The sequence below is a fragment of the Manacus vitellinus genome, unplaced genomic scaffold (assembly GCF_001715985.3).
Source record: "Manacus vitellinus isolate BGI_N305 unplaced genomic scaffold, ASM171598v3 scaffold_5_pilon, whole genome shotgun sequence".
NCBI classification, from domain to species: domain Eukaryota; kingdom Metazoa; phylum Chordata; class Aves; order Passeriformes; family Pipridae; genus Manacus; species Manacus vitellinus.
Genome location: NW_021940682.1, coordinates 32,525,401 through 32,537,116, shown reverse-complemented (window position 1 = coordinate 32,537,116; position 11,716 = coordinate 32,525,401). Strand labels below are relative to the sequence as shown.

Below are 11,716 nucleotides of genomic sequence, written 5' to 3'. Positions count from 1 at the left end.
TTTCTTATTTTTATATAGAATGGCTTGGGTATACTGTTATATATCTACAACAAAAAAACCCAAAAGAAATATAGCTTAGGGGAGGGATTTTCAAAACTGTTCCTCATTTATTTGAACTGTATTCACGCAGGGTGACACAAGGCATGCCTAGATCATGCCCATGGCACGTCTAGATCATGCCCATGGCACATGGGACATTGTGTCTGACCCTTAGGGTAGCAGATTCTAACTTAAGCTGGCGTGATGTGTTCGGGCACTGCCTGTGTGGCAGTTGGTAGGCAGGCAGGCAGGATGAGAAGGACAGCAGCATGCTGTAGCTGCTCCAGAGGCAGAGCAGGCATAGCTGCTATGCCAGGCTAACTGTGAAAATTCCTGAAAATCCCTCTTTATGCTGCTGTGTTACAGAGAATCTCCTTTCATGGGACGCAGTTACTGACAGACACATTACACGTCTGACTCTTGATTCATTTTCAGGCCTTTTGGGTAAGGATTTGTTTTTAGCACAGCAGCAGCATGTTGTCTGTCACCTCCTCATTCTTCATACGATGGTTTGTATGTAGGCCTGAATCCAGGGAAGGAGAATGTCCAGCTCATGTATGGCCTTGTAGATTCCCTTATCTCCAAGCTGTTGAGAAGATAAAGGCATTAGAAAAGAAACTACCTACAGCCCTGGAACAGCACAGAGGGGAGCCAGTGCCTCCTCTTCTTACCTTAAAAAACATTCTCCTTAATTTTTTGACTGCAGAAGTTAACCTTGTGGATGGAGCACATGGAAGCTGAAGGATGAAAAGAAATCCAAAGATGCTGATGTAAAGAAATAGTGATGAAGAAGAATCGAACCCACAGTGTGGCACTATAGGGCTACCAGTAAAATGTGTGAACTCAGCATCATTTCCACTTCTCCCTCTACTTCAAATGTATTCTTTTAACTGCATGCTTCCTGCCAAGTTGAGTTCACAACACAAAAAATTGGTAATATGAGCTCCGTGGGTTTTGAAAGAGGAAGATACATTCTTCCAGGGGGAAAAACAGGAAAAAAAACAGGTGTTTTCCAATCTACAAACAAAGACAACATGTTTGAAAAAGAAAAAGGCAAAGGTCTTCAACTCATATGGAAGGAGATGACTCCACTGAAATGGATGATCAGACCTTTCTATCTCACACACAGTACTTTAAAAAGGAGCACAGACATTTTCAAGGTACCTTTTGTGCTTCCTAAAGGCACGTCACATGATGAAAGTGAAAATAAAAGCAAACATTTTAAAAAATGTAAATAGAAGTAAATTTTTTAAAATCTTCTAACCAGGACAGTTCTTTCTGACTTGGTTGTTTTTTTCCTTGATTATTTTTTTTTAAAGTCTGCTTGTAGGATGCAGATTTCCACACAAAAAAAAAAAAAGATTGGTAGCAAAACTGACCTTAAATGACTATGCTGGCTTTAGTGGCAATACATATTACAAACTATTCTTCCTGCATAAACAGGTAAATAAGTGAACTAGCAAGTTAGCTTAACTACTGCAAACAATACTCAATATCTGCTCAAGGTCTACAACAATGAAAGAGAAATGATTTAAGATACTGCAGGGAACATATTGTCTTTCTACGCTCCACCCAAACATGAGAAAACACTTCCATAATCCACTACTGATGTAGTCACAGAAGTCTGACCTCCAAAGCAACTTCATACTGTTCTCAGCAATGCTGAGTAGGGCACTTGAGCCAAGAGGTTAGTGATGCTACTGGTGGATACTCCCAGTATCCAAGGAAAAATACCTGTTCCCTTTGCCATGTAGTCTTACACTAAATGAAAGAGTCTGATTTCACTGCAGAAAATGGGTTCAGAGATTTTAAAGTCTATGTATTGAACTAGGGCCTCTGTATCACTGGAAAATACTAAAGATTCTTTGTCTAGCAGGGTGAGAATCATAACATTGTAGTATAAAGTATTTGAAAGTGGTTTGGAGACAAATATTGTTAAGATATTTAAATAGCATGCATGTCTCTAGCTGGCTGAATTACAGCCTGAGTTTGTGAGAGTATAGGGTGGATATATATATACAAAGGTATCACTGTTATGCTTAATTACGTAGAGAACTTTATTCTTGAAAGGTAACAAATTCATTACATAAGTATGTTGTCATGGTGGAAATCCCTTCAGATAAAAATCTTATAACTCAACTACATGATAATCATTAAAAAGCTTATGTAGGTGGGTGAATGAGTGCTAATTTATTGAGGAATAATATGATGGAGAAATCTCAAGCTTGGTATTAGCAAAGGATCTAGTACTTTAATTCCATTCACAGTTTCTATTATTCTTTCATATGTTTTTTTTATTGCTGCATTTAAATTAATATAAATTAATACAAAGAATTCAAGTGTTAGTTTCCAGAAATGAGATGTCTCCTAGAAAATCAAGGCAAGCCGTCATTTCTCAAAGACCTACTGCTTTTCTACTACCAGGGGAAGACTTATCTCTCCTACCAGCACTTTCTAAGATTCAGAAACATAAGTTGTTATGTTTAGACTTGTGTTGGGTAAAACACTGGCACTAATTATGAAAAAGAACACAAGAACTCTGAGAAATCTGCATCATTTTGTCTCCATACAGCACAGAAACAAACGTATTACTAAGCTGTCCAGCAAACTACAGTCATTGGTGGTATTTTAGAATAACTGATATTCTGAATTCAGTCACAGTTGACAGTCTAAATTCCTCAGTGTGTACTGGCACTTGCATGGAGTGTAATTGCTTTTCCAGACAAGAATGAAATCTCTTTAAGTATATTATAGCATCTGGAATTATATTATATTATAGTATTCTGAAGTTATAGTACAACATTATCTGGAATTCTGACAGACACAGATAACCCCAGCAGTATGATAAATGCTGTGAATAATGGCTGTAAATCGTAACTGTTTAGTATGGTTTTAAACGTAGAACCTGACAACTGGTAAAGTTTTCTCCCATTGGGATTTGAATCTTTTTACGTTATACAAATATCCCAGTTGGCTTCTGAGCTACAACTCTGCAAAGAGATCTATGAAGCTGTTTGTTCTTGCATAGCAAATACTTGTGTGAGCATAAAATCAATGTCCTTTTCTTTCATGCTACCATACAATCCAGATTAGACAAAGTTTAAATTCTTTTAATTCATAAACTTCACTAATTCATTGACTTATCATCCTGGTCTCACTTTTTAAAATCACTATAGACATTTGCCTGAATATCCATGGCTATATTTCACCCTAAGTCATGCTGCACTTTTTGGGACACTGTGACTTGTGAGGATTACAGGTTTAGCAAATTAAAAAAACATCCATAGGATATGTAAGTTGAAGACACACTCTGTTGTTATTGGTCTACCATTAAAAATAAGATGAGAAATGACAGGTATTGGCATCATCTTAGCATCCTACCTAATATGTGTATTTGTGTAGGCAAAAGTGTCTTTTAACTGCACCTGGTCCACTCTGGGGACATTTTGCCAGTGGGCAGCATCACTTCCTGAAAACCTGCTCCAACTCTGGGCACAGGGGAACTGCTCCAATGTGCTTCCTAATTGTGGCTCCTGCTTACTCATGAGAGTAAGTTCTTTCACCAGTTCTTTCAAAATTCAGTGTGGAGGAGAAGAGAGGACATATGAGTAAAGGCTGCACACTTCCAGTGAGTACGCTGTTGAAGAAGGAAAACATCACCAGTGTTACATCATGGAAACTTGAGGAGCCACATCTCTCTCTGTGATCACCCTTCCTCTTTGCAGCTTTGGTGATGAGAGGGGAGCACAAGATGATATAATCAGTAGGGAAATGGTTTTCCTCCATGGGACCTCCACCACCTTGACCACTCCCCACAGGCTCACTCTGGGAAGAAATGAGCAGTGTTAAACTTCCCTGGTCCCAGTGGGGAAGCCCTCGTGAATTTGGGCCTTCTGTGGTGTGGGACACACCATGACTCTGAATCACCTATCTGCTGAAAAACTGAGAGGGAGCCCTTCTCTAACTTTTCAAATGGACAAAGTTAGTTTAGATCTCTGGAATATACTCACACAGGCATCCATGTTCACTTGCAGGACCTGGAAGGCACTAATAATGTTCAACTTGTCTCTTCCTGCCTCAAGACGACTGAAAACGTTTTTCACATAGAAGGAGAGGAGCTGATCTCGAACACTGCAGTTTGTCTGAAAACAAATCAAGTGATGAGTTTCCAAATGAAAACCTCACAAGTCAACTTCAGCTGAAAATTTCAGCCTCACAGAAATATTCATGTTTGGAAAGTGTGCAATGAATAAAACCATTTTTATGTACTGTAGTATCCCCTTGTCCTGCTTCCTTTTTGAGCTACAGCTAGCTCAATCTAGTTGTAGTTTCTGAAAGAAAGACGGGAGGGTGTTGTGCTGGCAGGCACAGAAGTATTGGTATGACCAACCATGAACAGAAATGACAGCAACAAATGTACTTAACACACAAAGAATAAATGGGAGATGAATTGAGAAGTTAAGTCAGACCATCTTGTTCAAATTGTAGGAGTCATTGTGGGTATCATCGTTCCATTCCTCCACATCATGTCCAATGCCATTTGATATGCTGTAGGGTATCCTGCCCACCCCCAACTGCTACTCCAGAAGAGACCAGTCATTCTGTCAACCCTGTGTCACACCTGCCTGGCCCAGTGGTTCCCTGGGCACCCAAAGTTAATTCAAATTGATACATGCCCTATTTTTTCGGCAATAGAACCAAGTATCAGGTGTGAAATTCCCATTAGAAGGGTAATGCAACTGCATATTACACCACCCAAATGCAGATGTCCCACATGTAGGTCCCACAGCCAGGTGAGGAGCCTTCACTCCCAAGGTAATCAGTGAAATCCAAGGGACACTGAAGACCAGTCGGTCTGTACTTAAGGATAAACTGACTCAGTTGGCCCTGCTGACTAGATCTCTGTATGAAGAAAACTAAAATATCTCATACACTTGTAGTCACCTACAATTAGACACCGCAAAGTTTGTTTCTCACTCCCTTGCTGAGTCTTCCTGGGAACTCTGATCTCTCTCTTCCCGTGCACCTGCAGAGATCTAAGCTCAAAGCAGCTCCTTGGGTGCCCTGACTCTCTGCAGCATCCCTGGGCTATCCATGGTACTGCATGCCCTCAAAAGAAAGTGCTTCAGCTGCCGGGACAGTGGCTGTGGCCCTGGCCCTCATGTGAATGGGCTGGTGCTGGAGAGCATTGTTGGGGAGGCTGGTGTGCAGCCAGGGGCTCACAGGAGGAGCAAATCCTACCATGAGCACAGGCTCCTACCTGACACGACAAATACTCTCACCCCAACTTCCTTGACAGAGCACCACTGCAACTACCTAGAAAGAAGTGCCTCCAGATAGGCTTTCCAAATTCACCTCTTTCTCCCTGTACTGTGATCAACTGTCTCCTCATGTGAGAATATGTGGCATAGAAATAACATTCTTCCTCTAAGCAGAGGACTTCATTAAGCATATGGCTTTCATAAATGTCCATCTAATTACACACAAGCAATTTTTGCATCACCTGTAATTCCTTTTGATGACATATTCCTGTCTCTATTGATAAAAGGAAAATCAAAATAAGAAACTGGAAAACCAGTATAAATCTTACCATAAACAGCATTTTCGTAGACTTTTTAAGCAGTCTTGTGGTCTTGATGAGATCCTTCTGTAAAATATAATGTGCTAATATTAATTAACATGAGCAGAAGAAGGGAGACAGAATTTCAAGTGTGGTTTGTACAAAACTTAGTAGTAATAACAATAATCTTCATCATCCTTCATCAGGATGAGGACTCAGTAAATCTGTGTTCCAATCCTAGCCTAGCTACAAACTTCTTCCATGGCAAACTCATCCAGCCTCTCTATGCATCTTCTATGCATCATTTTTTCTCGGCTTTACAAAAGAAGTAGCTACATTACCCTGTCTCTTAGGACTGTAGAGATCATTCAACTTCTTAAAGTTTCCAGGAGTTCAGTAATGAAACTGGTAAAGAAGCATCTATAAATAAAATAAACTTTTTGACTGGTGGGATCAACTTACAGGAACAGATGATTTTAAACTAGTTGCCTTGATATACAGGTTCTCTGTCACCTGGGAGAGGAGTCCTTTTCGGCAGGTATGCTTTCCTGTAGGTGACTTTTTGCCTTCCACAGTGAAAAGACAAAGCAGAAATAAAAAATGCCCAGATCTGAAAATAGAACATATTTTCATCTTTGCTCCCAAATCTCCGTGCCTCTACAGTCACAGCAGCGTATGTGACACAGCCAAACTCTTAGATGACAGAGGTTAACCTAATTTTGTTAACCCTCAAAGCAGCTTCTGCACCAAGATGCTCACGTAGATAACCTATTGCTCATGTGGTGGCTGATCAGTGCTCTTGCTGTGCTTTTTTATACATCTTGCTCCACTTTCAATAAATTTGACCACAATCATCTATGACGTTTTTCTAAACGGTATCTCCATATTTACCAGCAGCAGGGTCAAGGTTTCCAAGAAAGAAGAACTTCCCTAACATGTGATAAGCCTTCTTTCATTTAAGTGGTGGTCAAGTGAGGAAAAGGTAGTTGAGTGTTAGTTTGGTTTCATAACAAAATATACCAAATGCGTGTTTTTGAGGGTTTTTTTTATTTTCCCACAAAACATTATGGCAGCACTTTTCTGAACGGTAATGGTCCAAAGAGAAAAAAAAAATCTGTTAATTTACTCTGAAAAGCATTAGAAAATCTGTTATCTATAAGGAAGCTGGACTGCACTGCCTTTAAAACTTCATTGTTCAGTTTTTGAGAAGCATTTTTTTCAGAGGCACTGCAGGTAATAGCAAGGGTGTTTGCTGCCTGTTTTAACATCTGTAATTAACTTTTTGCCAGGGCAGGATTTGGCCCAGTAGGAGCAGTAGGCTGTTTAATGTGAAAGTGAGGGCTCCAGGGAGGGCTCCATGCAAGGCCCAGAGCATCCCTGGCTATCAAGTCACTTTAAAAGCCCATTGAGATACATAGGCACTGGGAAATAATCCCAGTGCAAGATCCCAACATACCCATCACAGAGGTGGTAAAAGTAAAACCATAGAATCAGATGATCATTCTTCTGCAGAGGTGCTAAACAGAGATTGGACAGTCTATGTCTCTGGCCTGTTTCCAAGATAGTCAAATGCTGAGGGATTCTCAGATATCACTCCAGACATGCAAGACAATCACTTCAAGGATAGACTTGGAAATCACAAAGTAACATCAGCAATGTGAGGCTTTTAAAGCCAAGGAGGATTGTAAGCCAAATGTCAAGATCCCCGAAAATGGCTGAGGTTTATACAAGAAGAGGAAGAAAGCAGGTTTTGGTCTAGCACAACAATACTTCCCTGACACCATTTTTTTGGAAGCAAAAACAAGCTCTTGAAATGTTCACCAAGGACAGAGTTTTTTACTCCTTTAATGTTTTAAGAGCAACACAGAAGGCCTTAAAGAGATCAGAGAAAATAGTTTGAACTGCAACTGAAATGACTCAAAGGGACCATGATTTGCCAGATCCAGTGGCAGAGCTGTATGTCCCTCTATGGCACCACCGGTGTGCCAGGGACATTGTCAGCTCTGAAAGGAAGAAGGGTGAGACAAGCTGGGTAATGAACTCACCCCAGCCTTGATCCCACTGACCATTTACACAAACAAGCATGCATGCATCCTCCAGGCCAAACTTGACTCACATTCAGCTTCAAGGATCCCACCTGTAACAGCTCCGGGAAATGCATTTTTCCATAGAACCATCTACACATCATAGTAGCTTCACCAGCACTGAAGTTCTGATGGGGTCAATGGACAAAAAGAACCAACAAGGGGAAGAGAGATTAGACTTTTGGAAAGTGAAGTTGATGGAGACCTGAGGCTCTATGTGCATTTTAGTGCTTGTGTGAACTGTGGTCTGTATTTAAATTCTCTGAGTGCCGGTAAGGCTTGCCAGGTGAGGTGCAGTAAACCTCAGCACACATGGTATATGGACAGAAGATTAGCCGCTTACTCCTAATTTGTTCATAGAAGATGATCTTGGGTGAAAACAGTAGAGTTAGAATGCAAAACTGTCTTGGGTTTCCCAAGGTGTGGTACTCCTCAGTCAACAGTTTTCATCTAAATGGAATAAATGGGTCATGTAAACAGTCTGTAATAGCTTTTTATAAGAAAATCAATAATTTTCAACATCTCTGAAACTTCTGATGTTGCTGAAAACCCTTGAGCCCACAAGTTTCATTTTGTCTCTTCTTTGAACTTGTACCACCATGCTCACGTGGCTGGAGCAGTGACACTTGCATTGGGCTCTAGACACCTCTGCACGTGAAACACTACATATATTGCTGAATTAGTAAACTTTTCAACTGAGTGGTGTAAAAGGATGCAATTGCATGGAGACCTTACTTAAAAAAATTAATAAATAAAAAGGAAATAGGGCTTTCCCATCTTTCCTTTCATAAAAGAATGGTGGCTAGTATTTAATAACCACAATTTTTGATATGTTGATTTAATTTCTAGTCAAAAAATAGCCAATATTCTTCAAATTTTTCATATGTTATTTGTTCAGAACAAAGATGGTCTTGTCTTTCTGGATCTCGTGTAGCATTTTGTACACTGTGTTTTACTGCCATGTAGGCACTCAGACATAGTTATGGTATAAATTATATAGAATACCAAAGAACCCATATTACTCAGTATTTTAAAGTTATAAGAAGCAGAAGAAGAAACAAATTCAGCAATGAAGACAGAAAATACCTCCAAAGCTTTGCATATGCAGTGGAACTGATGTATCCAGAGATAGTCTGAGACAACAGCAAAGCACATCACAAAGCAAGTTGGCTTCCAGACCTGGGCTGGAAACCACAGGAGTTCAGGGAGCCTGTCCCGGAGAAAATAGGCTCTCTCTCATATGGAAAATTTTAGATGTACAGTATCAACAAGTAATTAAGGAACAATCCAATACTGATAACACAAGCAAAGTTCATGTGTTATGTTTATACAAAATCTGTAAAGCTTATAATCATGAGAATGAAAGAGAAAGAAAATAACTAAGAAAAAGAATAAGAAAAATTAACAGAGCAGCCAGCTTATTAAATAAGAAAATCTTGCCTGATTTACCCTGAGTAATGATTAAGTTTCAAAGAAGGCTCCACATGACTGCATGAGACCACCAGCTGAAGAAGATCCTTTCTTCACTGTCTTATTGTGAACCATGGAATTGTCTTGATCTACATGACTCCAGTAGATGTTATTAATATTAAATTCTCTTGATTTATGTGGAACGAACAGATACATCTACCACTGCTGCAAAGTTCCATTAGTCCATTTAAGGTAACAATCATATCTGCTGGTTGTTTTGCAACTTAAACGGTTTTCTAATCTCCATACATAAAAAGCCCAGTCTAGTTTCTTACTTACGAATCTTCTCATTTTTCACATTTTATGTTTATTTCATTTCCTGTTAGTATAACTAGGACTAAATTAGTCGTGTACTTCCTATAAATATTACTCATATTTGCTTAGCTGCTGTTAATGTTGTGCTGTCTCTTAAGACTATTCTCTACTATTTGTATTGTTCCCTCATCCTGTTTGATTCACTTTGGTCTTCTGAAAAAAAGAGGTCTACATGAAGAGCTGCAGTATTTGTCTTCAGAAATGTGATTTGATAAGTAAAATATAAGTTTTGTGAGATTTTACAAAAACTGAGCATGACAACACCACTGTTAAGACATAAGAAAATTGAGATACCATAGTGCCTCCATTGGAGAGAGAAGTTTGGATCAGAGAAGCTCCCAGCATTCAAAACTGATTCTGCAATTTTCTGAATATGGTTGTAATGAATATAGGCATGGAGGTAAGCCTTCCATACCCACCAGTGTTTAACCTCTGTTTCTTGTAACCTTCTATTAGTATAACAGGAACTTTTGGAGCTCCTATAGACTTTGTACAATTACCGAACTATTATAAGCCAATTTTTCAGACAAAGGTTCCTAAATTACCCATGCAAACTCAGCACATAGACACTGCCAGCAGCTTCAATAGTCATAAAAGTCAGAGGAACAACAGAATAACGCAAACAGATGGTATTAGCAGCTCCAGCTTACATATTATACATACACTGCTCTGGTTAGGAAAAAAACCCCATATATATGGAATTGGGACACTGCAAAGAAAACTAAAAACTTTGAATGCCTATGACTGGATGTCAGTCTGGTGCCTTTCCAATCCTTAAACACAAAATCCCTATGTTTGTTCTCATGACACACCTACATTACATTGTGCCTGTCTAGGTGCTCCTCAACTGCCTTTGCTGAGGAGCAACAAAGGTTCAGGTCGGAAGTGACCTCTGGAGGTCATCTTGTCCAACACTCCTACTCAAGAAGGGTCATCTACAGTTGTTTGCCTAGAAATATGTCCAGTCAGGGTTTGAATACCTCCAAAGATAAGATTCCACAACTTCTCTGGTCAACCTGTGCCAATTTTTGGTCACCTTCACAGAAAAACTGTCTTACCATGTTCAGATGGATTTTCATGGATTTTAATTTGTGCCTATTGCCTCTTGTCCTGTCACTGGGCACCACTGAGAGGAGATTGTTTCTCTTCTTTACTTTCCATTCTCAGGCATTTATGCATATTGGTAAGATCTCCCTGACTCTACCCCAAGTGGAATTTCTCACTGCCTCACCTCAGATAACAGATAGCCCAGTCCCTTATTTATCTCTGTGCTACTTCACCATCTAATATTTAATTACATATCTAAGGTACTTGGAATTTTTTCACTCTATGCCTTAGACAAGCTTCATAAAAATTTTAAGGTATTAAGTAAAGCAGAAATCAGATTCAAACCCAGATGAAGAAGACAAACCAAACCAACCCATACCAAAGCAAATAAAAAAAACAAAGCCAATTGCATTTCTTCTGGGCATTTGCATTTCTTTGCACTTTATTAATAACAACTTTTGAGTAAGCTTCAAATGTGAGTTGGTGTAAAACATACTCTCTATCTGCTCTCATCCTCAAGAAAAAGCACAGACTGATTCAAGTGGTGGATCTCCCAGTGCTACTGGCCTGCTGTGTTGTTTCAGTTTGATGATAGGTGGCCAAAAATTGTCTGTCAAGCTACTTTTACTTCAGGTATCTGATAGGAAGGTTCAGTACATTCAGTTTTTTCAGAGGCAGATTACAGAATATACTCAGAGTCCAGTTTGAAAACACCAAGATACTAAAATTTTGCCTCTGTGCGCAGAAATAGACAACAGTTCAAGTTCCCTAAGCATTAGCACTTTTTATGGTCAGCAATTAATGGCTTTGAAAGAATGTGCAGCACTATCTGTATAATTCAAGATACTTTTCAAATGTCCAGTTATGTAGTTAAAAATTAGCCATCACTTCATGGCTAGACAAGGATATGAATTTGACATAAAACCATTCTGTATATAGCTTTTATTATTCACATTCTTGTAGACTTATATTTGAGAAGAGAGATTATGAAAGAAACAGATATGAAAGTGTTTGAGTATGTTCACATTGTTCCTATTAATCAGTCAAGTGATCTCACTTAGCTACAGTGATTCAGTCCCCAAACTCTTCAGAAAACATTCATCTGCCACCACCAAACTCACTCCCTGTACAGCAGTATTACTACAGAGTGTACAGATGTGTTCAGCAGCAACAGACAGCTCAGCTTACCCAGTGTAGGCAG

The 11,716-nt window shown here is 39.3% G+C and overlaps 1 protein-coding gene across 2 annotated transcripts; it reads right to left on the bottom strand.

Moving 5' to 3' along the window:
- Nucleotides 1-224: 224 nt before the first annotated feature.
- Nucleotides 225-8,134, bottom strand: IL26 (interleukin 26). 2 transcript variants are annotated; one of them, XR_001921670.1, is made up of 7 exons: nt 8,027-8,134; nt 5,941-6,019; nt 5,630-5,686; nt 4,050-4,181; nt 3,465-3,676; nt 711-776; nt 589-625 (listed from the first exon to the last, which is right to left on the bottom strand). XR_001921670.1 is itself a non-coding variant. In XM_025895993.1 (4 exons), the coding sequence occupies exons 1-4, from the start codon at nt 6,230-6,232 to the stop codon at nt 539-541; spliced, it is 381 nt and encodes a 126-aa protein (XP_025751778.1). In that variant the 3' UTR covers nt 225-538. The 2 variants fall into 2 exon arrangements, 1 of the variants encoding a protein (XP_025751778.1); XM_025895993.1 differs by lacking the exons at nt 3,465-3,676; nt 4,050-4,181; nt 5,941-6,019; nt 8,027-8,134 and adding an exon at nt 6,062-6,232 and having other exon boundaries at nt 225-625.
- Between the last annotated feature and the right edge of the window lie 3,582 nt (nt 8,135-11,716).

Excerpts from the sequence above, each read along its gene's own strand:
- IL26 (XM_025895993.1), bottom strand. The coding sequence starts at position 6,232 with ATGAAAATATGTTCTATTTTCAGATCTGGGCATTTTTTATTTCTGCTT. Across the intron at positions 777-5,629 it reads CTACGAAAATGCTGTTTATG|CTTCCATGTGCTCCATCCAC; the intron begins GTAAGATTTATA and ends TTCATCCTTCAG. Across the intron at positions 626-710 it reads TAAGGAGAATGTTTTTTAAG|CTTGGAGATAAGGGAATCTA; the intron begins GTAAGAAGAGGA and ends TCTTCTCAACAG.